The following is a 27756-nucleotide window of genomic DNA, read 5'->3' as shown; positions in this document are numbered from 1 at the left end:
AAATCCAAGGTTCTGGATCCAGCCCACTGTAAGCTTGAGACCTTCACGAATCCTTCTTTACCATTTTTATAGATATGCTGAAAAAAGTTTTCTTGCGCGTTTCCCTTAAAAATCTCTCGAAGTTGTTAGATATGACAGCTTTACTAGCATACAACAACATTACGGAGAAAACGCTGGACAAAATCTAGGTATTACAGTAAAGAAATCCCTCCTTCGTTAAACGATGGAAGGAAGTTTAAAAAAGAAAAAACAAAGAGAAAGCCCAGCCCGCTGCAGTGGAGATTTGCGGGACAGCAACTGCTTTGGTAATTTAAACACTGAAATGAATGACTAAATTTGATTCTGAGCTTTCAGAGGCAAGATGCCTTGAGAAGCATGGCAAAAAGAAAACACAATATATGGGATGAGTTAAAAATAAAAACAACAGGCCTTGCAAATAAGCCCACTTCAAAATAATGTAATAAAGGTGAAGGGGAGAACTTCTGAATATATTTTTCTAATTAAAAAAGAAGATGAATCATTAATATATGCCTGACAATGACTGAAAATGCAGCTTGCTAAAATGGCTGAGTCTTATTGGGGCTGCATTTAAATTCTGCTAAGCATTAAGAAATGCCTAAATAATGGACAGAGTTCAGGGGTGCATAATACATCTTGTTATAAAGAGCACCTGCCGAGACCATACTGGCCTTTAGTTTAAACATTTTCTACAATTAAAATACCTAAATCTAGAGGCCACCTGTTTCCTGCCTTTGCCTTCCTCAAGTGCCAGAAGTTGTACTGTAAACACAGGTGAGCAAAATAAGATGCTGCCTGATGTTAGGGGACTCGAGGAATTTGCACAACAGCTGAAGTTCCGGCCAGCCGCTTTTCGACTCCCAGCCCCTCAATTAAAACTGATGAGAGAAGCAGTATCCTCTCTTCCTCTCCCAGTGGCAAGACGCTTACACGGGAATTCCCACATCGGGCTGGGACAGCAGCTATTCATCCAGCAGCTTGGATTTGACAGTAACCAGTACCAGATGTTTCAGTGCAGGCATAATAAAATGCAGAGAGAGTAATTGTGGAGAAAACTACTCAGTTTTTCCCAATTTCCCGCTGGTCCCTGGGCAATGCACATATCCTGGGACATACTGCCTCCCAAGAAACTGGTCTGGCGATTCAGAAATTTGCCAAAAAGCTGTCCAGATGGCAACCCTGAATTCATTGCTAACTGGTAAAATAGAGAGGCTGTGGACTGTCCTTACTGTAGGACCGTTAAGAGAGGTTGGATTCCCATTTTAATTTTAGTCCAACTGTGAAAAGTAAAGAAGGTAAAACATTTCCAGAAATTCTAAAAAGGTTTTTTCTCTTATAACGAGACACATTAAAGAAGTGCTGTCAGGTGAGCAGGAGTCTTGAAGGCTGGAAACAGAAACTGGAAAATATATCTGCAGGCCCAATCTTTCCCTGATGACATTGGCACACAAATTAATACCAGCTGGGAATCAGGTCCTGCTCATCGAGAAAGCCAGTCACTCAGTTGTTAGCCCAAGATACCAACTGAACAGCTAGTCCAGTAGCCCAGTAAGATGAACCTCAGAAAGCTCTGCTTTTGAATATTCCAAATAGCACACCAGTCCTTGGAAGAGAATCCTCCGCATCAGGAAACCCTTGCTGACAAACATCTACTATCTGAAACTCTGCCCCCTGCAAAAGATCTTGCACAACGCAAAGCTTAGGGTAAAATGGAAACCATATGATGCTTGGGGCTTATCCAGACAATCAGGCAGGGGCAATCCTGTGCTCCTCTGCCCCATCAGCTGGGCAGATGCGAGGCAGCTCTGATCCAGGAGCTGTGCAGCTGCATCCCTGCTGTGCCACTGCAGCACTGATCCTGTCAGCCACGCTAAGCAGCACCTGGCCACTCCAGAGGGCTGCCCGCACCTGCTCGAATAGACACGTCCTTGGCTTTGCCAGCTGAGGTGCCTGGAGCACAGCTTTGGCTGCACTGGAGCAAGGCAGGCCCACCTGCAGCAGGTCAGCGTGCAAACCAGGCAAGGAGATTTTATTTTTTTTCCTCTTATTTTCAAACTTCTTTGGAGGACCTGACAATGAATCAAAGTTACAGTTTTGCAGAAATGCACAGAATATTTATTCAATTTGACATAAGTGTACAAATATTTCTGAAAGACAAAAAGGCACGAAACAGGTCCTGGTTTCTTACTGCCTAATGCACAGATGATCCCGTGAACCTGAAAGCAGGAAGCGAGCTGGCTCCTACATGGGAAAGCAGCAGAGTTTCAGAAGAGTTCAGTTAACTAAAAGCCTACTATTTTTCCCCTTTCTTTTCTTTTGACCAGTGAGATGGTTTCATCTGGTAAATTTTAATGCATAAGGGCATTTACTGAAATGAGGTACAGTTATAATACAATAACAAACTGATTTACACCATCTCTGCACAGAAACTGGCAGTAGTACCAAAATGATGATAAGCTTTGGGACATGAACAAACATTTACAATTATGCAATTATGTTGAGACCATAAAAAACATCCTTTTCTGAGCAGTTCCTGAGCCAAGGAATAAGGAAAATGACCCAATAGTTAAGGGTAATTAGCACATTTCAGCAAAGACTATAGCCATCATTCTTACATTGCAGTCTTCTCATGTTATATCACAACTGTTAGAAGGTTACTGATCCATACTCTGAAATCTCAGATAGCAGGCCCACCTCTCTTAGCTTGCCCTTTTAAAAAGAGGACTCAAGAGAAAATTAACACTAGCTTTCACAGCTCTTGGTGGCATCTTTACAATTCCAAAATGTTACGTCTCCCCTGCTACCCATTGCTTCTTGCAAAGCATTTGAAATCATGTCATAAATTAAAGATTATAAAACAAAGGCTTCAAAATAACTTAATTGTTATATTTATCATGGGGAAAATCTTGCACTGAATATTAAATACTACCCTTGAAGCCATTTAGTCATACAGAGAGCAACTATGGACATTTAGAAAAGCAAACACAATTATATTTCCAGAGTTGCTGAGATTAGAAAACAAGCCATCAGAGGTAAACAATCTTCTCCTCTACTCTGCCTCCACTTTCTGCATCCTGCAGGCTCTCGGGCTGGTGGTTCAGCAGTGGTGTGTCTACCCGTGGCGGCTGGATGGATCTCTGGTTTGGAATGCTTGTTTGGGGACCCTGGATCTGTGATGCATTCAGATCTGTAACGCACAAGAAAAGGACATGTGACAGTGCGTCTTCTGCCATGTCTGTGCCATCGTAAAGAGCAAAATCTGACTTTTTCATTAGCACCATTTTCTAGTTTGCTGCTTCTGTCTAGAAAGGAAAACACTGCTGTATTACAAATTACATGACAGCCTGGTGAGAGGTACCTTACCCAAATTTACTGAAATCTGTTCACGTCTGTCCACTGTCATCCAAGGGATGATCACTGTCACTATTTTTACAATAAAAGGCATTTATACCCATACTTCACTAACCAGACACACAATAATGGAAAGTCATAAATGCTGTCAGAGTTGGGCTGGAAGGAAACATACAGCACATAATTAGTACCTTTATTAATAACACTATTGTAAAATTAATACCGTTTCCATCACTACACAGAATTTTATTTGCAAGCCTTCCTTTTACGGATGAAAAGAATCAACTGAGTAAACCCAGATAAAAGTCTACTTGACTGGCACTTGCAGTCTGTAACAGGTGTATAACCATTCAGCTTTTTCTGCCAAGTTTATCTGTGTTTATTTGCACACACTACCTACTCTATTCTTGTCTCAATCCTTTAGGTGTAACGTGGAGATAATACTTGCATCCAAACACTAAGAAATAATTTCACAAGGATCTTCATTTGTTATCTTTCTGATTTTCTCCTGCAAATGCAGAGAATCAGGTACTTGTTTTCCAGCGCTGAGTTCTGAAGGCTTTTGTGATGATCTGTGCACTACTTAAAAAAAAAAAAAAAAAAAATAACCACAGTTGGGTTTTCTCCCTACTCAGCTTTCTGTACCACTTCAGGCCCTCAGGAACTACACCTTAGTAGTTGGCTTTTCTACATCTGTATTTCTGCAAAGAAATTTTTACCATAAAAACAAGCTGCATAACAAGGGAGCGTGTATCCTCGTACCTAGGGATGAGAAAAGTCTGCAATGGACAGGCTGCAATACTTTTCACTGTAATCTTGGCCCAACTGACCTCTGCTATTACATCAGGAGGCTTAACTTCTCATTCTTCGCTCTGCAAAAAGGACTCTGCAGGAAGAAGCGGATCTTGGCACCCCTCCCACAGCATGGGTAACGCCAGAAGCAAGCAAACCCAGCACTGGGGTGCTTTGAGCCTTGGTCATTCATGCAGAGAGCTAAAAAGACATTTCTTGCCTGCTCTGGTCCCTACAACTTCTCACATGTATATGCAATGAAAATCTATTATAAAGAAGATATCTGGTCTTTTACACACCATGTCACTCTAACTGGTGGCAATTCAAAATGACACCTGCCCACATTTGGCATTCCCCCGACGCATGTGGCTTTCACCAGTGTTGTTCACTGAGGCAGGAGTTTAAGGCAAAACAAGTTTGCTGGCACCCTGCAAAGCCTAGGCTCCCCGGCGGCTCCCCACCACGGGGTGTGTAGAGCGGTGGGAGATGATTATGCGATAGGCATGTGGGAACACATCCTATCGCTGCCTCTGCCTTCAGCATCTTCCCCTCCTTGATATTCACACAGCTGGGGGGAGCAAACAGGCTTTGGGACTTCGGCTCCCAGCATAAGCCACATGTATGTTATACCTGCTGCTGAGACTGCAGGGCCAGTGGCAGGGACAAGGTACTCATACACAAGCTGTGCTTGGTCATAGTGGGATGACACAGGATGTTACGAAAATTAATCCCAAATTCCCTTTCTTTTACAGTTTCACACTGGATTTAAAGGATCAAGTTTCGGTCTTGGTGAAAATCCAGAGTAAGTCTTCATTGCAGGTGAATTACTTGCAATACGTAACGCAGCAGGATTTGACTCCCTAACTGACTCCAACAGCCCTGCTTTGTTAAAGATGACTTGCATTTCTTTCTTTTGATAGCCATGTTAGAAAAAGATTACAATTTACAGCAACAGAAGAAACCAGAAATATCCTATGTCTGCTTTTCTTTATGGAAACTGGATACTTCATTTTTATTTATTTATTAAAAAGAGCCCTACGAGTGAAAGGTCCTCAACCTCTAAACACTTATATTTTGGGGTAATTTTACCCACATTAATACTCCTTTTAAGTCCTGTGAGTCTATTCACCTTAACAAAGTTATGTGTGTAAGAATACCAGGCAGTAAGCACTTATTTGAAAGATCTGTTTCCAAAGTTTATGAAGTACATAATTGGAGAAGCCTAATTACAAATTTGAAAAAACCCAGAAAAGAAAGAGAAACACCTTACATGCAGTTATTTTCCACCATCAAAACTAAACAGTAATTGTTTCACCAATTAAAACAGTAGCTGTTTCCAAACCATTTCTCATTAACTGTTACAACTCTAAGCAGCAGAGCTGAGCAGTGGAAACTGTCAGCATTATGGAAAAACAAATCAGATTCTGTCACTATCGAAATAAATGATTTATCGCTAGTTTAGCTGCTTTTTTATTCCCTTTTTTTTTTTTTTGAAATTCTGTTGTATCCGGAGAACCTGGACAGCAGGAGAACACCGAGGAGGTGAGAGCCGAGCTGCCGCTGGGGTGACAAGTAGCTTCTTGGGCTGGAAAGGTTGTGCTTAATCCACCTGACAAGGGAAGGGGCTGGTTTTGGCTGTGCTTCGGATGGCACTCAACACAGGCTCTGCCTAATAAAAGCACAATGTGTCCCTGGGCTGACATACTCAGCCTGCCGGCGGGGAGGGTGCCTGCTGTCTCCCTGCCTGGTGCCATGCTAGAAGCAGTCAAGCAAGGAGACCAGCTGGTATCGCAGGCAGCAGCTCAATGCGCCCCAAGAGCAGCTGCTCGGGGAGGGTGGAAGAACTGCCAGAATTGGTAATAACAGCCTCAGGTGAAGGAGAGTGGGGAAAGGGGACCGATCCGCCAGCCAGCACCGGTTCTTGTTATGCAGAGCAGCGACAACCGCCAAGAAGCCTCCCCCGAGCTCCATGGTGCAGCACAGGGAAACCGGCTGCCCTTGGCCCCAAGCAGGAGAATGGTGGGAGAAATCCTCCTCTTCAAATGCTCTCCCAAAACAGGGAAGAAACCTCCAGAACCAGCCTTGAAAGCATCAGCTCCTGCCTACTAAAGAACTCTTGAGAGCTGAGGATGCTGGGGTGGGGGCGAAGGAAAACAAACCCATTACCCATGCAGACAGCAAGGCAGAGGAGGGCTGGCAAAGGTGGCTGCTACCAGAAAGCGATGGCTGGGAAGCTCTCCCATGCTCCCCAGGCAGCCGGGTCACCCACAGGAACCTCCCCAGCCCCTCTCCAGACCCGTTCTCTGCTGCGCCACGGCTGACAGTCAAAATTCGGTATGGATCAAGAGGCAGGTAAATAAGGACCATCAGCTTTTTATGAGCCTCCTTCGTTGTGATTGTAACTCACCTGCCAACATCAGCCATAAAATGAGTTTTGTATTATTCCCTTTCTTTAAATTCAGCATTTACTTATCCTTTCTTCTGCTCCCTTCCAACCTGCCGAGTGATGCTCGGGCAGGCAGTGTTCAGCTCAACAGCGCACCCACCTGACCAGCACCCACATGACCAGCACCTAGCAAAAGTGCTCACTGCCCCTGCCTGCACCCCTCCTGCCTGGGCTGGGCTCTGCCCGCTGTCTTGCTCCTGCACCCCTTGCACAGAAAGGACAAGCAAAGGTGACTGTACCTGGCCACAGCCTTCCTCTTGCTCATTTACACGTAAGGAACACAATTTTTCCTTCCTATCTATGTAAGTGCAGAAAATATTCCCATATTTCCAAAGCTTTAATGAAGCTGAGCTGCAGCTCAGACTCTTCCACAGGGTCTTCAGTGAGACTCCCAGGTCCCTGCTCCCTCCCACTTCTGCAGTGGCCAAGGGCTGTTGGCATCTCACCGCATCCTGGCCCCTGGAGTTTATGCGCAAACTGAAACACCCTTTAACTGCTTCTCAGTTATGCAAAATTTATTTCTCCTACAACACTCCAGGTAACTCTTTCTTAAAGAGCCAGAGCCAGATCTGCAGCTGCACTATGTACACCCTAGATAAAACTGAACAGCAGACAAGAAAAATCCACTCTTTCAGTGTTGGGCTGGTCAAACTCCCCAGCAAAGAGGGATGTGCTTGAGGCTGGAGACCAAGTATTAGGTGATCTGTGACAGCACTTCAAAATTCGGGGCTGTGTAGCCTGTTCAGTCCAGCAGTGCCATACTGCAGCACAAAATACCACTTAAGTCCAGATTTTTCTCCTTTTTATCTCAGCTGAGACCATTTCATTAAATAAAGAAAACCCAGGCACTCCTTGTTGCCTCCCCCACCAATTTTCTCAAAAGGAGTTAGAGACTGTTCCTAACAAATTCTGGAAAAAATCACAAATTATCTCATGCACATGGACACATGTTGCCAAATCCAACATTAAAAACAAATCCAATTTTTTCCCTTTTTTCCATGAGTTTACCTCTGGTACCGTGAGGACAGGTATCAGGAAAATGTAGAGACACACTCTACTCCCCCAAAATAAAAATACTTTTCTAGGCAACCTAAATATTACAATAACGGTAGACTGCAGGCCTGCAGCGCATGGGGCCAGCTTTCATAGGAGTTTTTAAGGGGACCTCAGGTCTCCAAAGGACAGCTCCTGGCTAAAAACATGGTCGTGTTGTACAGGAAAGGAAAAAAAGTGGCATTCTGCATCCTAACTACCATACCCTACCCTTCCTATAGCACTAAGAGACAGGATTAGTGGCATCGCATAAACTGCTCGGAAGGTGAAGGACAAAGCAATGGCATTTACAGGAATCTGAGATCAATACATACCAAAACAAATACAGCCTATGCTTCTAGCCCGGGGGGGGGGGGGGGGGAAGGGGAGCGGCGGAGATACAAGAGCCAAGTAAACAACTCATTAGTCACACTGATTCTCACCTTCTGTCTGTTGTCATAGGATGTAAGCACTTCCACATCAAATAAATGCCACGGATTTTCTCCTTCACCCCTCTTCTCTCTCCCCCGAGGATCAGAGCTCTTCAGGTAAGCCTGGAGCCCCCACAGTGATGATTATGGGAAGGATAGGAAGACATTATCAAGCCACTACGAAACACTCCCGGCAAAAAAACCCTCTCAAGTCTCTTGTTTTTTTAATAGAAAGCCCTCAGTTTTTCTCCTGCAGCTCTGATCCTAATGTCACAGCATCACAGGATAATTCAAGTTGGAAGGGATCTTAGGAGGCCTCTGGTTCAAACTCCTCCTCAAAGCTGGGTCAGCTCTGAGGTCAGGCAGGGTTGGATACTTGGGGTTTTTTCCTTCCCAGCTGTTTTTTAAAAAAAAAAAAAAAAAAAAGGAGGGGAGGTTTGGGGGGAACTCACCACACAGATTTTGCAGAAACTTCATATATACACTGAATTAGCTTGCTGTGACTTTCAGAGATGTGTGTCACCTGTTGGCCTTCTTTACAAAATAAAATTGCATTAAATGAAGAGACATTTATGCCACTTTTAGCAACAAATATGTTAAAGATTCTCAAAACCATTACTCCTCTGAAAATAATATAGAGAGTTAGGTTTTGGTTTTACGATTTATTTATAATAACTGGTACCAATTTTTATACCAAGTTCATCTGGACTGACAGCTGACACATCAACTTCAGGCCAAAGCTATTTGAAATGGCAGAGCTGCTGTATTTAATCCCCCGACTGGCAGTCATGCATAATGCAAAGCACAAGCAGACACCTAAAAACCAGTGCTAAGTGTACCGGGTCTGGGATATTCAAAGGAATTCAAGGGTAACAGGCTCTCATTTGCCATTACAGTTCAATAGCAAACGGCAGCCTAACTCCCATGAGCTCCACTGAAAGTCCCCACCGGCAAATCTCACAGCACCTCTTTGTCTCTAAAGATGCTCCCAGTGATTTCCATGCAGACTCATTAGCAACAGAGGATTTCCCAGGGAACTCCAGGCACCTCAGCCTCTCTCTCTTTCCCCCTGAGGAAAGGCGCTACAATCGGTTTTGATTGCTTTTTTTAGTGCCTACTAAGACTTTCCCAATTTGTGATGGATTTTCCATACCGCGGGATCACTTGTTTATGGAGCTGATGGTCGGTGGGAGAAAGGGAACACCGCTCGGCAGACCGGACCTGCCAGGGCAGCGCAGCCCTTCACCCTGCAACAGCCAGGACGGAACTGCCGCATGGGTTCAGACCGCTTCATACAGAAACCAGTTAAAGCCTATAAGCTTTGAGGATCTGAGGACAATTCCCAGCAGTTTCACTGGGAGTCAAGATCTCAAATACCATCGAGAAAACGGGCCTTTGCACCTCAATAAATCTGATTTCACAGCGGGAAGTGAATCTGGTACCAGGTCTCAAAAAACACTGGGGAAAATATTTTGACCCTGAAGCTACCAAGGAAAGAGGAGCCTAATCCGCTTCCCAGCTGACTGAATAAGGCAGGAAATCAATCTCAGAATTTTAACGCTGCTATTTACTTTTAACCAGCCCAACCCTGTGAAAAAGCAGCAGCTGCATTTCTTAGGCAAACAAGCACCTTCATGAGTAAGAGGTCTTTTCACAAAAAGCAGATGAGCAATTAGATCGTAATAGATCCTACATTAGTCTCATCAGCTTTTGGTACATTTTTTTGTTCAAAGACAGAGAACAGAAAGAATTCAAAGTCTATGATGAATAAGGTCTGCAACATAACTCTTCTTCATGTCTGTACTTTGGATTTTTGATCACAGTAAAATTACTAGAAATGCCATTATTCTGCACGTTTCTGTTCTTTGTTTAGTTGTCGGCTTAGGTAAAACAATGCAATTCAGTTTTCAGGTTTTGCCTCATAATTCTTTAGAGAAGTTTGGTCTAGAGAATTTGGACCAAATTCTTGGCTAAGACAAAATTTACATTTTTTCCACCGAAACTGCTTTATCATAAAGCTCCATAATGGTTCCAACTCATTTATTTTATACTTGTCTTAAAGCTCCAGGTTTTGGAGTCATGTGATGATGCAGCCGTCTTTTCTTTTATTAAAGCCTAGTAAACACACTATTTCTAACACTGGTGTTATCAAAGAAAAGATTTTAAAAACATCTCAAGCTCAGACACTGCCAGCGATACAACTTTAACATCAAGTTCATAGCATGCCCCTAGGTTGAAATAATTTAAAATTTTAACTTATTTACATGGCTATGTTATCAGTTGTGTTGGCTTTAAAGCATACGGCTTCTAAACTATTTTTGGCATGCTGTTTTTTAATGCGTATCAATAAGAGAGACTTAAAAATAGGTCTGACTTGAAATCACAACTTGTCTGTGCATTAAATACCCACAGTCTCACCTTGGCAGGGCACACTGCCTGCCAGCTGTCTGCTTCTGCTTAATATTAATTTATTTAGGTATGAATTCCCTATTAAATTGTCTTTGTGTTAAGCTTTGAAGCTTTAGATGGTCAATTACAGACACACACATGGTCCAACAGGTATTCTGCTAACAACGAACACATGTTTTATTGACCTACTTCTTTTCCAGCTCATTAAACACAGCTGCACTCAAATGATCCAGAGAAAATAACCATAAAACCCCAAGAACACCCTTCCTACAAAAGATCACAAGGAACGTGACCAGCTGCCGGCGCAGGGCCACTGCTCCACCCAAGCGCAGCAGCGCGCCCACACAGGGCACCTCTCCAGGGGCAGGGGTGACTCGTCTGTCTGCTGACAACACCACCAGGGAAGCACAGGGAAACTCCTGCAGCCTCTTCTTTCGGGTGTCTAATGTGGGTGTATCTGAAGTGGGCTGCAACTGTTTCCCCCCAGCCCATAATCTAGAGAAGACATTTGGCCAGCAGACTGAAGTCAAAACAAACTGCGGTCAGTGGGTAACGCTCCCGCTCGAATGTTTGCTGGAGAAACGGAAATCCCATAAAGTTACAGGTCCAAACAGTGTTTCCAAAGACTCGGCAGATGATGAAACCAGGTCCCCTTTCTGCCACCAGCCAGCACACCCCCGCATCTCCCTTGCCCACCGTCCCAATTTGCACCCCGCAGGTAAAGCACTGCAGTGAAACTTCCTCTCCTTCCCTCCCGAAGAGAGAAACAGCTAGCATTAACCATGAAAAAACAGTGTCTCTGGCACATGAATTCACTCCCTTTGAAACAAAAGGGGACATTTACACATCAAAACTATTCTTTGAGCTCTCTGTTACCACAGACAGACATTACTGTGCTGATTAACTTTGCTTCATATTTTATGGATGGTTTTGGGGTTTTTTTTTTAAACTACAGTTTTGCTTTGAAATAAACATTAAATCAAAGACCTTGGCAAACAATCAGTTTAGTCCCCAGCTTTTGGCCAGTCTTTCAGGTGCAACACAAATGAGCATGCTCTGGACTTTGGCAAACTTTTTTTGACTAGCAGAAGGGCACAACCGTTACAAAAGCCGAAAGGGGGAGGTCATTTATAAAACATTCTCAAGTCTCCTCCTAAGCACCTTAGTTTTATATGGTAGTTTCCCAACAACAGACCAGATCCATCACTTCTTACTCATAAAAGCTGACAATCAAAACTCAAAGTCAGCAGCAGAGGAATACTAAGCCAATATACAGAATTGCTGCAGAAGCAAAAAATAAGGCAAAGCACCTGTTTCAAATCAATTACGTGCTAATCTTACCCTTTAACAGAAGCTGCTGCTTGTTGATTAATGCAAGAAAAAATATGGGCATTACTATAAGAGTGAGCATCTGAGAGTCACAGAGATACATGTTCTCCCCTGAGCTCAAAACACAGGGAAATAGTTGCTAATTTTTGACTGCAGTTTGAGTATTAGCACAGCCATTTTTTATCCATTTTTAGCCAGGCTGGCAGGAAGTATATGCACTGATGTTTTATTCTTGCAGACATTGAAAAAAACAGCAAAAATGGAAAAGTTGCACATTCCCCAAGTTTTGCATCATAAGCATAGGAAGTTTTAGGGTGTGATCGAGTATTTTGAAATGGGTGCCCTTTTTAATCGTTTGCTAAATGCTCTGTGAACATATAACTGCTGTGAAAACAGTTTGCATAAAAGCTAAAGGGAAAACTGTGCATCAAAGCCAGAAAAAAACCACAATTATCAAATAAGAATGTGCCTTCACCCCTTCAGCCAAGTGCTTTCCTTGAGTGCGCAGAACATACTTGGATCCACTTTCCTTTCTCCTGCTCCCACTTCTCTCCGCTATGGGCAACACTTGTCTTACCCTTAAGACCAAATTCATCACCACCTCCTTCTACCTTGCCTTTACTACAAGTTGTCTTCATCTCTAGCCCTGCAGCTGTGCCTCTGTAGACCCTGGCTCTGCTTTGGTGCAACTCCCTCAGGTGCCTTCCCACCCCCTCGCTTCATGTGCTGCAGCTCTGTACCGGTCCCATCCCACCACTCCAGAGAGTGAGTCATTTCCCCACAGCAGAAAAAAAGTGATGCTATGTTTTAAACCAGCATCCTGCATTCATTTTCACTTTCAGTTCAAAACTGCCTGTTTAACACAGAGCCTTTCTTAGACCTTCATCCCTTCCCGTTGCCGCTGTGCTGTAATGGCAAGTTTCTCTGCACAGGAGACAGCTTCTCTGCAGTTCTTGCTGTCAGCAACAACTATCCTGCAATCCTCAACCTCAATTAAAAAAAGAAAAAAAAAAAATCTCTTTTCATCCTTGCCAAATATACTAGTTTCCCTGTCTGTCACGTATTCTTTAACGTGCAATATATTCCATGAGTTTTAAAGGCACACGGGTTCTTTTGATTTTTCTATGGCAAACTCTAAATAAATACAGCCAAATTACATTTATTTTTGTATCATTTATGTTCCAGCTCTAGACCAAACTTCCAAGGGACACTCAAGGAATCTTGGCAAGTGACTGTTGGAAGTCTTCCTATTTGATTAAACTAAAAACAACTTCCATACCAGCACCAAGGCTCCTCCCCTCTACTGCCCCACCAAAAATTTACACCCAAAGGAAAGTTTTCTATAGCATCTGGGGAGGCAGAACAAGATACTCCATGAAATCTCCTCTAGCTGTTTGGCTACGGCCAATATAATTTATGTGGAAGGCAATCGGGTGCTCCTGTGATGAATGCCAGTAAAAGACAGACAGACAATCTTCCCCAGTTTCTCAATAAATATTTAACAGCAGATGCTGCTGAGGAGGTTTCATCTTACTAAGACTTCATTACTTTTACACAACATGCTACAGGCCATTTCCTGGAATATGTAAAGTATTATACTAAATAATTAAAATGAGATTGTACTTTTCAAAATAAGCCAGACAGATACACTTGGTGATTCAGCTACATGATTTTACAGGGTGTGTTTGCATACTCAGTATCTTGCAAAATTTGATCATCCATAAAGAGCTTCTCCCAGCCATTAGGATGCATTATTTATTCATACTTGTGCATCTATTTCAGGCTCTAACTCCATTACAAAACGTATACAAAACAATTTTAATGTACTAAAGCAGGGCACGCAACCAGGTCTCCACCCACAGATCACATTACCTGAGGAAAACATGGACCTCCCAAGGTATCTTCCTGACATCAAACAACAATTAGCAAGACTCTCGTTTTGTGACTGCTTTTCCTGAGAGACCACCTCTTTCCCTCCAGACTTGCTGCCAGAGTCACAGCTCTGCACAACCCTGAGCTGGAGCTGCTTCACTACAAACCAGTTGCCTGGCAAAACACCCCCTGCCCAGGGTCTTCTGCTTCGAAACGTGCTCCTTTCCCTCCTTCTGCTTCCCTGAAACCCGTATCTATTGGAACAACCTTACCTAAGTAAAGAATAAATCTGCGTGTAAGAGATATGATCCAAATCATTCCAGTTTCATTGATGCCAGTAATTCCACTGACTTCAAAAACCACTGCACTGAAGTTGCTGGAACTGTAAATATGAGGAAAATTAGAAAGATTTGGCCATCATCCTGTTGTTGTTGTTGAAGTCTGCAGGCAATGAAACCCTGAGTATGGTGTGTAGGTTTACACCAACACCAGTGGTACCTCAAAAGACTGGGATGGACAATCTCTTCACTCCATTCATCACCTTAAGGATGTGCACTATTTTAAACTTCCCTCCTAATGAATGAGGTCTAAATGAGAAGATATTAGAAAGAATAAAATCAGACAGGCATTACACAGGAAATTCTGTACTTACATTAGCATACAAAATAAAACCAGAACATCATTAACTGCCTTAATTAAAAGGTTATGTAATACTGCTGCATCTACTGTGGTTATGTTCAGAAATGAGAAAAAGTATTTTGAGATGAGAAAATTAGTAACACAACTACAAAACCGTAGCGCTGCAGAGCTGAAAAGCAAGTGTTACTTGAAATATACGAATTGCAGATGACATATAATGACATATTTTTCACTTTGGTATCACACTGCCATGTGATTTAATCCCTTTTGCCATCTGCTTTAAACAAATGGCAGTGCTATTCCCAAGAGGAAAAAAATACTTCCCCTGTGATTCACTTCCACCAAGTATCCCACAGACACTGATGTCTTATGGCAGAGCACAAAACTCGGTGTTCTGTGGTATGGAAAGGAGGCAAATTTGCTGTTATCTGTTGACGAGTTAAGAGCAAGATCTTACTTGTTCAAACAAATCAATGAGATTTTGAACTTGGGAGATGCAGGTGCTGATGTTACTCAACTTCATATTCTTATATCCTTCCATTTCGTTTTATTCTCATTATAACATACGTTGAGCACTGAATGGGCTCTGTGCTCACCTATGCAGCCATCCATGCTAAGAGTAGAAGGGATATGTTGAACACAGAAAGGGCAATTTGGAATTAATTGCATGTTCTCGATTTGGCATCTACTCAATTAAAAAAGACAAAAAGTTTAAGGTAGCTCATAATATCACATCTGCTTAGGAGGCTCCCTGACAAACCAGGAGCTCCACAGTCATGTCATGCTTTACTTTTGAAAGATTTCCCTCCTTCCCTCTTCTCAAGTGAAAGAACAGAAAGAATTTGCTCACTGTGCAGGGCAAAAAGTGAAAAAATGCCACTATTAAAAATATTGTGAAACACACCAGAAAAACTCTAACTAGGCAGAAAAGCATCTTGACATGCCATTCTGCAGGTGGAAAGGGGTTGGCTTGCCATTGGGTACGAAGGATGCTGTTTAAACAGGAGATGTGTAAAGTGTGTGCTGTATGGGGCACAATTATGTTCCAGCTCAGAAGACAAGCGGGTCAGATGTACTCAGAACGAGTTCATACAGCAGCAACAGTACAGAAATTAACTCACAATGGTCACATATGCAGAACTGTGATGACTTTTTTTGTGGGAGCTAGTCATTATTTAACAGGTTCCAAGCGATGAAAGTGATCTTATTCAACAAAGTCCTTAATACGGGATCCCATTAACCACCTCCAGTGCTGGCAGCAGTAGCTATGCTTATTTGAATAAGGCCCTGAGTTACTGAGCTTCGCCCCTTGCCAAAATCCTGTGCTGACTTGGAACCACGGGAAACAGCTTGTACGACTTCAGATGGCTTTTTAACACTGTAGTGTAAAGCATATATCACCTGGTTTTTATCACACTTGCATCAGCTTTACATTGTATACTTAATCTGATTGCAACAAATTCATCTTACACAAATAGGAGAAAAGAGCCAGGCCCATACAGCACCATCCTCAACCTCCCTGATGCAAACATATGCAGGTACTTTTATACAATGTCATTAGGCCATAACCAATGTTAAGGTAGCCAAAAAATAACATGTTGTTCTCAACCTCATCTCAATTACCAATGGGAAACTAAAACAAATGAATCTGATCTACAGTTTTAAGAACAGGTTCAATACAGCAATCACCATTAGAACAATCTGCCTTAAGGAATAGGAAGGGAATTTCTTATAAAGAATAAGGAAAAAAAATGGAGTTATAGCATACTACACATTGTTTCTGGGGTTCTTGCTTTTTCTAGTGAAAATTAAATATTTTACATCTCTAGAAACCACTTTCTTTGATGAAAACCACTATAAGTGGATTATTTTGCCAAAATCAAACTATCTCATTTGCTTATATGCATATACGTACAAATTTCTGTCTTTTAAAAAAGATTAAAATCACATTAGTCAAATAGAGCCCTATTTTTGCTCCCTGGTTTTGCATTTGGCTGTTTACGGAGATCACAGGTTTTTCTATGTTCCCCATAAAGATTTAAACTATATTTTTCACTACATCATGTATAAAGAGCCTTCATGCTAATACTGCAAATGTCTGGGGGAAAAAACCTCCCACAATCAAGTTTCAGTGCAGTTTTCCAGATCTATCACTTTTCAACTCTATTCCTGTAGCTACAACATCTGAATAAAAAAAATGAAAGGCAGTACCAGCGAACAATGCCGTTCACTTCAAAGCTTAAAAGAATTAAAATTGCACTGATTCCTGAAATCAAAGAGGTGAATCCATAGGTAAATCCTTAGGCATCACTTCGGCTAGTTAACCTGACATGTCAATTAAATGCAAGAGTAATTTATTCAATTCTCAGTCTAGTCTGACAAAACCTATACTTCCCCTGATTCCTAATTAGTCAAAGTACTTGTCTTCTTTCATGCAGATAATTTCATAACCATTAGTGCAAAGCACTAACACATTTTTCTTTCAATCATATTTTCCTCCTGTTGACTGACACACCTTTTCTAGTGAGTGTACTTGTGCCAGTTTCAGCTTTGTGGGAACTTGCCCCAAGGTCTTTACTAAAGTTCCCTCCCATACACAGAAAACAATGATATATAATCATGATGCTAGCTATGTGAAGAGACATATGTCTTACCTTAGAAAATATGAATGGAAAATTATGCACTAGAGGAATGTAGCCATTTCCATTTGAGTATATTTATGAAGTTAAATTGCATAGTACTTAACATATGGTAGAATGCAGCGTGATTAACTCCTTGGCAACATGTTCAGGTGGTGCTTCTCATTAAATAATTTAAGGTTTTTGTGATAGACCAGACTTCTTACAGGATGCCTAAGAATTCTAGGAAAATTAATCAAAACCAAGAATTTCCTTTTGTGTACACACGAAACTTACTATATGCAAGATACGACCATGCATATATCTGGTACGTGGCTATTACCCGTAAACCATACTCAGTGTTTGTTTCTTTGTTCTATTTTGACTTATTATTTAGCAATGTTTTTTGAAAGATGATTATGAGACTTTATACATAGCGCTGGTTGAAAAATGCAGGAAAATGTCATGAAACATTCATCCACATGAAAATACTAAAAGTTTCATCTAACTTTCAAATTCTTTCTAGTCTTTCTCTCATTGCATCTCTGTTGGTTTTCCTTCACAGTGATTGGAACTGACTATATCCTGCAGTGGTGTCAGGAAATGGAGGCACAAGGTCAGAGATCTTCTTAAACTCTGCTAAGCTCTCTGGGAAAAAGCACAGCCAAAAAAAACCAACAAAAAGGAAATCAGCTTCCTTGTATGAAATGTTCGTACTGCTCAGCTTGATTCACATTGCTTAGGAACAAGTGATTTACTTAATTTCCATGTGTAGAGCCATTTGCTGGGGCTTCGGATGCCATCTGTCTTTCAGGGGGAAGTTTAGCGTTCTTCTCATTCCCCGGCTCCCCATACGGTGGCTCCTGATGCATGACAGAAGCAAGTCTGAATCGTGCAGACTCATGCACGGCACAATCAGAGCATAAAATACTTCTCACCTTCCAAATCACAAATGTGACTGTGGAATGTGATGGCACATCTCTCTGGGGGGAGACTCCCAGCCCTGCCTGCTCTAGCAACACACCAGAGGGCTTCACAGCACCATCTGCACCATCAGGATGCTGCAAGGATTTGCTGCACTGCTTTGCCAAAGGTGCCCTGTGACTCAATCAAGGCAGTAACTGTAGGTTTTACGGACATGACTTAGCCGGAGACTTATACCAGCCTGTTAATCTACCTCTTGGGCAGGCTTTGTAGCCAGTGCTGGTCCCCAAGCTGCTGGGCCTGCACTGGTGCCCTGTTACCAGGGCAAGACCAGGATGTCTACATAAGATGCAGTGACAGCAGCTGAACACAAAGCTGGCCCATTGTAGGTGAAGGGCATCTTTACATACAGAAGCTCCACCAGCTTATCTTAGAATCAGTGCAATTAAACTGGTACAAGCCAGTTTAATTAAACCAGACGCTCTCATGTGGGCTCAATAGAAAGTATCCTGGTTAGCTTGCATCTGAACATTTGCCAGTGCAAGCTAATCCACTTTTGAGAGGTTTAAACCCACATATGTGTTCCTTTTCAAATTTGCACTAGCTTAGCTAACCTATTACTAAAACGACAACTTCAGTCAAACTAGAACAAGTTTCACCAGGCTAATTATTTAGGCATTTTTAGAAATATTAATCTCTTTTACTAATCAGCTTGGTTTGCTGATTGTCGTGATGAGACTAGCCTGCCCTACCTTTGATTATAAAATGCTATTTTGGCAATCCATGTACCAAGGACTAGTGAGGCTGTAGTGGATGCCTGCTTAATACATTACAAGGAGTACTAAGGAGCAAGTTCCTTCATCAAGGACTTTTTTATTGGAACAACTTCAAGATTTGACCTACGACAATTAAAAACCATTGTACCTGTGTATGTTTTCAGCTTCTGATCCTGCTGCCCACTGGTCTTTCTGTGACCTGACCTGCATGCAGCTGGTGTGAGGACAGAAGTCATCCTGCACTGCCAGCTGCAGAAAAATGGGAGCTCGGGCACTGCTGCACTGTTGACTTGCCATATCTCACCTGAATTTCACAACTGTGCAGGAAAACCCCACCAGATTACTTAATCTATTACAACAAAAGCGCACCATTGTCCCCTAAGACTTTCAGCTGTTGTGTTTTTACATGCTGCTCTACAACTCTCACAATAATGAAAGAATGAAGAGACCAAGTCAGATCAAAACTAGCATTGTGCAACATGAGAAATAAAACCCAGATAGTTTAGAGTTTCTCATTAGTGTGTTTTTAACACTTTCAGGGAATTTTCAGTGCAATGCAGTGCTCAGATAGGTGGCCTCTTCCACTCATTTTGGTAGCCACCATCAATAACTGCCATGCAATCTACATATCTTTGGTGGTTCTGGTAAAATACTGCATTACCTTTCTTTATTCTTGTAAGAGCTATTTTTTCTCATGTGGAAACTTATTGTCAAAGATTATATTATCCCTTAGACTTGATGTAATTTTCTTTCCACAACTACAGGGTCTTTCAAGATATTTTCATTTCATTCTCAATGAAGAAAGAAGAGAGTGTTTGACGATTGATTATCATTTTAAGATGGTAAATCAAAAGCTATTCTAACTAGAAATCATCAAGTAATGCACATAGGTTCTAAAACAGCCAATAAAATGCACTTGAAACAGCAAGAGTGACTTCAGCTTGCAAAAAAAACCAAGTCAAAAAGCACTGGGAAAGGATTTGGAGAGAACAACTTTCTGAGTACTGTTATGCAGACACAAACAGAGGTTTTGTGGGTTTTTTCCAAAAGTTTTCTGTATTTCTGTTCTGCTCATTTTCTCACCTACCCTCAACAAGCTTGCGAAGTGGCATGCAATTGTTTTAGCAAAATCTATTGCTTCCACCGCTACCAAGCTGTCTGTTCCTAGGACTATTCATTCTGAGAGGTGGCAAACTGCCCATACTACTTGTTAATTAAATAAAGTGTTAATTACCATTATTAAAGGCATCTTTGTTGCTTTTGCAGGAAAAAGACATCTGCTGGTAAGGACCAGTGGATTTCCACAGTGCACTCGTTAACGTTGGCTGACAAGAAGTGTCCATTTTGAGGTCCACCTGATTTTCACTAGTCCTTGCTATATCAGAATTTGAGATGTTCAGCCCATACACACCATCCTCATAAACAAGAGAAGAATCTGATCTGTTGAGACTGCTTAGAGACACACACACTACAGCTTCATTTAAGTAGTATGTATTTTCGCCATGTAAGCTGTCCGATTGATTATGTCCCATTATCTGCAGAAGGGGGGGGAGGAAAAAAAAAAGATAACAGCATTTTCACCTTTGTCCAGCACCAGAATCATAGAATCACAGAATATCTCGAGTTGGAAAGGACCCATAAGGATCATCGACTCCAACTCCCTGCTCCTTGCAGCACTACCTAAAACTAAACCATATGACTATGAGCATTGTCCTGAAGAATCCTTACATTAGGATACATAAAATTAACTGCCAGACAGAATGGGGATTCATAGCAAATAGTCACCTAATTTCCCAGAAGTTAACCTCAAAACATGTTAAATTGGATGTGCATTCAGGAATATACAGCGATAACCCAGTACATTTTGCCTTAGCTCCCCTCAAAACACAGGAAAACTCAGTAATAATTGCAAAATAGCAAATAACAAAGGGCCACTACCTGGGATGCACTGAGCTCTGCTGACTCCTTTCAGGGGGTTAATATTGTGCCCCATGGCTCAACGAGGTACCACTTCACATATGTAAATCTGTGTACACTGCAATCCAAAAAAAACACTGTACCTCACGTAGACAGGTAATCATAGAGAACAGGACTGCAGCAGTCAAACCAGGGATGGCAAACAGCATTCAGCAAGCAGCCATGGCTCCCAGGGGCTGAAAATGCAACTCTTGCAAAGACTCACTGCCTGCAGGTGTTTATCAAGGCCAAGCTCACAAAAAAGCCGGAGTAGCAGTGTGAGTTACTGCAATGTTTGGCCATCCAAAACTAGTTAGGTTCAGTGTAATGGCAAAAACACTGGGCTGGGAATACTGGCTGACTGGCAACCACTCAGCCAGCTCTGCTGCTGCAAGGAGTATGGTACTGGAAAACACAGGACAAAGATGATCCCAAGGCCTGGAATGCATCCAAAGCCATGTAGTTTACTTGAAATAAAAATACAAGTAGTCTTACACATTAATATTAGATTAAGAACTACTACTCTCTGACACTCAGCATTTCATCATTTTGCCTCTCCGTCTGTGCGATCCTGGCCATCCCTGCATCGGGCTAACGTCCCTCAACTTCCTCTCCTCAAAAGATTTCAGAAGTCCCATCTATTAAAGCTGACGGGCAAGTTCAGTTTTGGTTTTATCATCCACTTCTTAAGCACTGCCAAACAAGTCAAAACTGTACCGCAAGCTATATTAGTAAGAAGTGCCTTCATTGTTTAGGCTGGGCAAGCATATACGGATAAGTCATGTTTGCACGGTGTTCACAAAAGCTGGATGAAAAGGGGGAGGTCAGAGGCCAATCCTTCACCCCCTCAGGCAGGCACAAGCTTAGGCGCTGAATGGTCACTGCCAGTTATGGGTCAGTTGCCAGCTGAAAAACTAGGGAGGTGATGGCCTGAAGAAAGGCTCTACAGATTTTCTTGTGAAACGAAAACCTGGGGGAAAAAAAAAAAGCTGTTTGGGTCAGTGAGCTTTCAATATATGCAAAAGCCAAGCAAAATGCTTTAATTTTCAGGTGCTTTAGAGAACAGTAATGGAAATCAAGACCATACCCACTGAGGCAGGGACTACAAGCCAGGTCCACCTGGCAGGTAAGCACCCAGACAGTTAAGTTCAGAGTCAGCCTCTATCCTTCACCCTCAACAAAAACTTAATCATTTTTAGTATTAAATGCTTAAACAGCTTCAGAGCTACTTTAAATTGCATCCCCTAATAATGATCATCTCCAAGGAATTATACTGTGAGGGATGGAGCCACACATCAACCTCTTCCCCTAAGGGGCTGCTTGTTTCAGGGGAACAGGACAGCAGGGCCTGACATGTGGGGTTCACAGGAACCTGGCGTTTCACACTCCTGGAGCAGCCACTTTTCCTCACTGGAGACAGTGCTGTTGTCCAGGAACAAGGACAGCAACCAAAGACTTCACTAAAAACTTTATATGCCTCAAGCATTACAATAATTTAGCTCTCCTACAAGAGGCAGGAGACACAATGTATCTTGCAAACACAGCAGCAAAGCAGAATAAAACACAGATTCTCACAATTTCCATCTCCTCAATTTAATACCCATCGGTCTGAGTTTGGCTTCTGTAGGGCACTCAGCTTAAAATCACAGAATGGTTGAGATTGGAAGGGACCTCTGGAGGTCATCTGGTCCCACCCCTCTGCTCAAGCAGGACCACCCAGAGCAAGTTGCCCAGGACCATGTTCAGACAGCTTTTGTGTATCTCCAACAATGGAGACTCCACAACCTCCCTGGGTAACCTGTGCCAGTGCTCAGTCACCCTCACAGGAAAAAAGTGTTTCCTGATGTTCAGAGGGAACCTCCTGTGTTTCTGTTTGTGCACACTGCCTCTGGTTCTGTCACTGGATGCCACTGGAAAGAGCCTGGCTCCATCCTCTTTACACCCTCCATTTAGGTATTTATATACATTAATAAGAACCCCCATGAGTCTTTTCTTTTCCAGGCTGAACAGTCTCAGCCTTTCCTCATAGGAGAGACGCCCCAGTCCCTCAAACATCTTTGTGGCCCTTCACTGGACACCCATCCCGCCCCTCCACCCCTCCCCACCCCCCCCATAGCTCTAAGTCTCTCTTGTACTGGGGAGCCAGAACTGGACACAGTGCTCCAGGTGTGGCTGGAGTAGAGGGGAAGGATCACCTCTCTTGACCTACTAGCAATACTTTGCCTAACGCAGCCCAGGAGACCATTAGCCTTCTTTGTGGCCCGGGGCACATTGTTGGCTTATGTTCAACTTGGTGTCCACCAGGACCCACAGCTCCCTTTCTGCAAAGCTGCTTTCCAGCTGGGTGGCCCCCAGCATGTATTGATGCATGGGGTTGTTCCTTCCCAGGGGAAGGAACTTTGCACTTCCGCTGGTTAAACTGCATGAGGTTCAAACAAAGCCCTTGGATATACCTGAACCTCAGCTTCCCACATGCTCACCTGTTACATTACCAACCAACCAAACCCAGACATACTACTCTATTCGTCAAGGAAAGACTCTCTAGGTCTGCAGTTGGGGATATAATTACGGCGGGGAACCACACACCTCATAGCTCCCTGTGGATGATAACAGGCTACTTTGTTCACTGTGCTTCCAGTGCCAGAGGAGCTGCTTCTGCATTTTCACACTGTCTCTTTCTCTCTCCACCATTTTCTGGCCCTCCTGGAGCCTCTCCAGGTTCTGCTGGTACTCCTGCAGCTGCAGTGCCAGTCCCCGTCGGCTCCTCTCCAGCAGCTCCTCCTGGCACCCGCATTCTCTCTCCCGCTGCCCCAGCCGGCCCTCCCTCGCCTCCTGCTCCCGCTGCCGCTGGTCGCATTCACGCAGCCACCGCTGCTGTTCTTGCTGAAACTGCTGCTTCAGTTTGTGTATGTTGGCCAACTCCATCCTTTGTTTTTCCAGATTCCGGTATTTTTCTTGTTCCAGAAGGAGATTTAGCCGAGAACCATGGCCCCGACCGGTCTTCTCATTCTCTTGCAGGAGTAACCTATGGAGCTCTCTGTGACTGTCCTGGATAGCTAGTGCTGCCTAGACACCACAACAAAATCAGACACAAATGTTTAAATATTAGCATTAATCCATTTCTGTATTTTCACACAGAACCATTATACAAAAATGCTTCAATCTCCTGTAGTATCAGTGCTTAATGCTTTTTGGGAGGTTATTCCTCACGCAAGTAGAGAAAATCCTGTGTTCATGCCTTTACCAAGAGATGTTTCTAAAAACACTCAACCATTTTGAGCACTTTTAACATGGCTTCTGGTTTACACTTAGTATTATTATATATGTTTATGTTACAGCTGTGCATATGCACTTCAGTTACAGCTGGGGTCCTGTTCTGTCAGAGGATGTTAAGACACACAGGAAAAATGATTTTTCATGGTTAAAGAGGGCATTAACGCACTAGGAATGCTACACTCAACAAAGTACTCCTAACGCTGATGTGGCTTGTACAGATAAAACTGTACTGTTTTCAGTACAACTCACTCCAACCCTAAGGCTCTCCTTGCTAACCTGCAACAGCGCAGTCCTACTATCGTCAGTCCTACAGGCATCTGCTAACATAGCCATGTCATCAGGACCGTACTGCTACATGCACCTGACTGAGATATCTGTGCCAGCAGAAATCTGCAGTGTAGTAATGATTTCCGTTTTGATGTTTCAATAGTTTATCTTACAACCGAGAGTGCTATATTCCATTCTTCACAAGGATGTTGTGACATCGTTTGTATTAAAGATTGTGATGTCCTCCAATAACACAAAAATAAATAGCTGGGATTAAGAAGAAAGAAAAGTAAGAAAGCCCTAGATCTGCTGAGGCACTTATTGCACAGCCTATCTTCAAGAGCTGACATGGGAATCTACTTCAGCAGACATTCCCAGAGAATTCCCACAGCCCCATTACCCCATGCTGTCCACTCCAGAAAGAGTTTTTAACTTTATGCAATGTGCAATTCCTACTTTTCTTGGCTCTTCTTCCAGTATTGGGTCAGTTCCAGTGATTTATAAACAGGGCAAGGACAGAATCCTCTGCTTGTTTCTCTGCACCTATACTGCCAATTCATGGTCTAAACGATTAAGACATGATCCCAAGCCTTACTTTACTGCCCCTCTGGTGCTAAACTACCTGGTCTTCAATTTTTCAAAAATTTGGCCTGAATTACAAGCTTTTTATTTTGCTTTTGCATTGCTTCAATCCACTTAACCTCTAAGCCCAAAGTTTCCAGGATTATTATGAAATATGCTAATGTCAAGAGGGTCTAAAAATTAAACATTCTCAAATGAAACATTTTAAGATAAAACTATAAAACTGCATCTAAATAAGAAAAAATAAGTTAAAACATTCAAACTTTGCATGAAAGAGGCAAATACTTCAGACTAAGGCCCTACAGAATATACACAATAATTAATTGAGATTGAAATATCTACAATGGGTTGAGTTTGCTACCTAAGTGGCAGAGGCACTGTTTACTAGTAGCCAGGAGAATATTCTAAACAAAATACTAAAATTTTTCAATATTTTGAACTACACTTTCAGAAATCTGTACATGAAATAACATCAGTTCTGTTAGAGCCATCGTTTTACTTTCCCCCTAGATTTTTGGACTGTACACACATCCTTTTTTGGGAGGGGGACTGATCTCCAAGCAAGCAAGCATTATTTAGTTCTTAAAAGAAACCTACTACTGATGTAGAACAAAACTATATTATATGACAACTTATGCAACAGTTAGTAGAGATAGGTATCCACTGACATAATGTCTAAAAGTAGGGCAAGATGAAAACAAACCTTAAGAAGTACATTAGTAAGACTAATTACTCTACAAAGTTAGCAGTGGAGTAGTCACCTGTATGCTGTACAAGAGACGGGTTAAGTTCTGGATTGCTTGTACAATCTAGAAAATAAAAGAGAAGGATTTTCAAAGGTTTGACCACTGTTAACTAAATAGTTACTACATTCTGTCTGGGGTTTAAATAAACTCACCTCTGTCCTTGTAGATCCTGGGAAACTCATACTTCCTCCCTAAAATAAACACATGTTCGTTTAAAAAGTAGTTTTTAACTTTAGAATTGTATCATCTAGGTCATTTTTTTTTTTTTAAACTAGTGGAGACAGTATCCCTAATATATGCAGTGCTGAGTCAAACTTTTTTGTGGGTATGTGAAAAAAGACAGAAGCAATAACCTACAAAGACTAATAATTCATCAACACTGGAGTTTCCGTGGAAATCACTAGAGATTCTAAGCACAACTGTGAAAACAAAAATATTTCATCCACAATTTTAATCCTCTTGTGACTAATGCTACACAGAAAAGACATTTCCATTCATTCTTTGTTTGCTTGACAGTTTTGAAATACAGTAACCATACTTCTGTATACACAGCACAGTGGGTTTATATTACTTTTAGTAGGATGAAACAGCACAAGACTCTTCAAAAATAGAGATATTAATGTAGCAAGAAGCTAGCAGAAGTCACATTAGTGGGTTACAGCAAACACCTTAAATGTGCTGTGAGGTACTGAGCAAAGGCTTCGTGCTCGCTATACGTTGCAGAACGCACCAACGTGGTTACTATTGTCCACTGCAGCGAGACTCAGCCACTTCACACTTTCCACCCTGCTCCCTTTTCCTAAGAATCTTTCTAAATTTATGGGGTGAAGCCACCCATAATCCCTTCAGCATGAAGAACAGCTCCTCTGAGGAAAATAAGGTGAAACGGTGGAGAAATAAAACACAATCCCTTCTGAGGCGACGCTGAAAAGACTTCCTGTATGATTTTTCTCGGCTTTTTTTCAGAGGAGCAGAGGAGAGTTTGGGGACTATTTGCTTTCTCTCTGATTCTCTATGTTCTCTACTGAGTCTCATTTTCCACCACAGAGAGCAAAGCAGCTGCTCCATTTAGCTGCGATAACTGAAAATGAAGATGAAAAAGGCCAGGCCCCAAAACACAGCTCAACACAGACAAGCTAGGGGGAAAGGGAGCACCGTCTGCGGCATTTCCTTGACTCCTCTCTCTCTCATTATCTCCCTTCAGTTATTTCCCTCCATTCCCCTTCCACATCTTCACCTCCTCCTCCGCTTCTCACTGCGCCCACGAGCCACATAACTGCTCCAATCTGCTGTGAGAAGCAGAGGACTTTGCATGGATGCCCCTGCACAGCGCAAGGACTGAGACAAGGGAGCTCCACTTTCCCTTTGCTGGGTGGCCACGATGAGCAGCGGGCAAGGAGGAAGAGCAGGGCCAAGAGGGAGAGAGAGGAGAAGGAGACGCTGGCAGAGTGAGGAAGACCGAGTGTACAAAGGAGAGCCTGCATCCTGAACAAGAGTGGTGTTTCTTTCAGTTTTTGAAGCCCTTTTTAATTTAATAAAGGAGATGTACAGGGGGACTGAAAGTTTAGCTCGCTTTGGCATGGCCACAGGGTAACAAGTGGCCAGCCCAAGCACCTGTGGTCTCCTCACTCACGGCAGCACCACTTGAGCGCTGGGGGATGAGCCCAAGGCAGGTTTAGTCAAGCTAGCCAGGGTGACAGCAGCATTGCAGCTGCACTGCTACAGCTTCAGCACAAGCCCTGTAAGTCCAGCTAGGTCTGAAGCAATATATTCAGCTGTTTAACTTGTGCTGCAGGCCACCGCCACCTCCCTGCCACTCTTCCCTAGCACCTTGGTTCAGAGCGATGAGCAGCAGTGGAGATGAGGACGGTCAGATCGCAGGGCAGGCTGCGTGCATGGTGCCTCAGACAAGCTCCCGGAGATGCGATTACAAGGCAGGAGCAGGGGGGACGAGATGGGGATCACCTCTCCCAGCTGCCCACTTGGGACCCCACTTGTTGCACAGGCAACGCTCTTCCTTCTGATGCTTGGTCAGCATCTAACCCGCGAGCTAGGGGCTTTTGCTCTGGCTGTCTGGCTCTTCGTTTCCCAGGCTAGCTGGCCTGAGCCCGGTGCTGCCGTCCCACAACCTCAGGACTGCACACCCAGCGACCCAAGGCAGGCAGGCAGACAGAATATCCGCCACTCTTGAAAGCCCTTGCCCGGCCTGTTTTGTTTGCTCGTTCTGCCACCTCCTGGTAAGTCTGAGTCTGACATGGTAAGATGTGACATGAGTCTTGCCCAAATAATAGG

At 42.9% G+C, this 27756-nt stretch overlaps 1 protein-coding gene across 2 annotated transcripts in view; it reads right to left on the bottom strand.

Moving 5' to 3' along the window:
- Window positions 1-2116: 2116 nt before the first annotated feature.
- The window catches only part of ARHGEF28 (Rho guanine nucleotide exchange factor 28), a 127609-nt gene continuing 101969 nt past the window's right edge, over window positions 2117-27756 (bottom strand). The window contains exons 34-38 of one of the 2 annotated variants that reach the window (XM_050912739.1): window positions 25617-25655; window positions 25480-25527; window positions 23180-23659; window positions 19872-20172; window positions 2117-3205 (exon numbers count right to left, since the gene is read on the bottom strand). In XM_050912739.1, coding sequence (XP_050768696.1) covers window positions 3045-3205; window positions 19872-20172; window positions 23180-23659; window positions 25480-25527; window positions 25617-25655 — 1029 coding nt within the window. In that variant the 3' untranslated portion in view covers window positions 2117-3044. The remainder of the gene's footprint in view (window positions 3206-19871; window positions 20173-23179; window positions 23660-25479; window positions 25528-25616; window positions 25656-27756) is intronic. The other variant, XM_050912741.1, reaches the window with a different exon arrangement.

The sequence above is a fragment of the Gymnogyps californianus genome, chromosome Z, assembly GCF_018139145.2.
Source record: "Gymnogyps californianus isolate 813 chromosome Z, ASM1813914v2, whole genome shotgun sequence".
NCBI classification, from domain to species: domain Eukaryota; kingdom Metazoa; phylum Chordata; class Aves; order Accipitriformes; family Cathartidae; genus Gymnogyps; species Gymnogyps californianus.
Note: the sequence above shows the minus strand (reverse complement) of the source record. Positions and strands in the feature narration are given on the sequence as shown.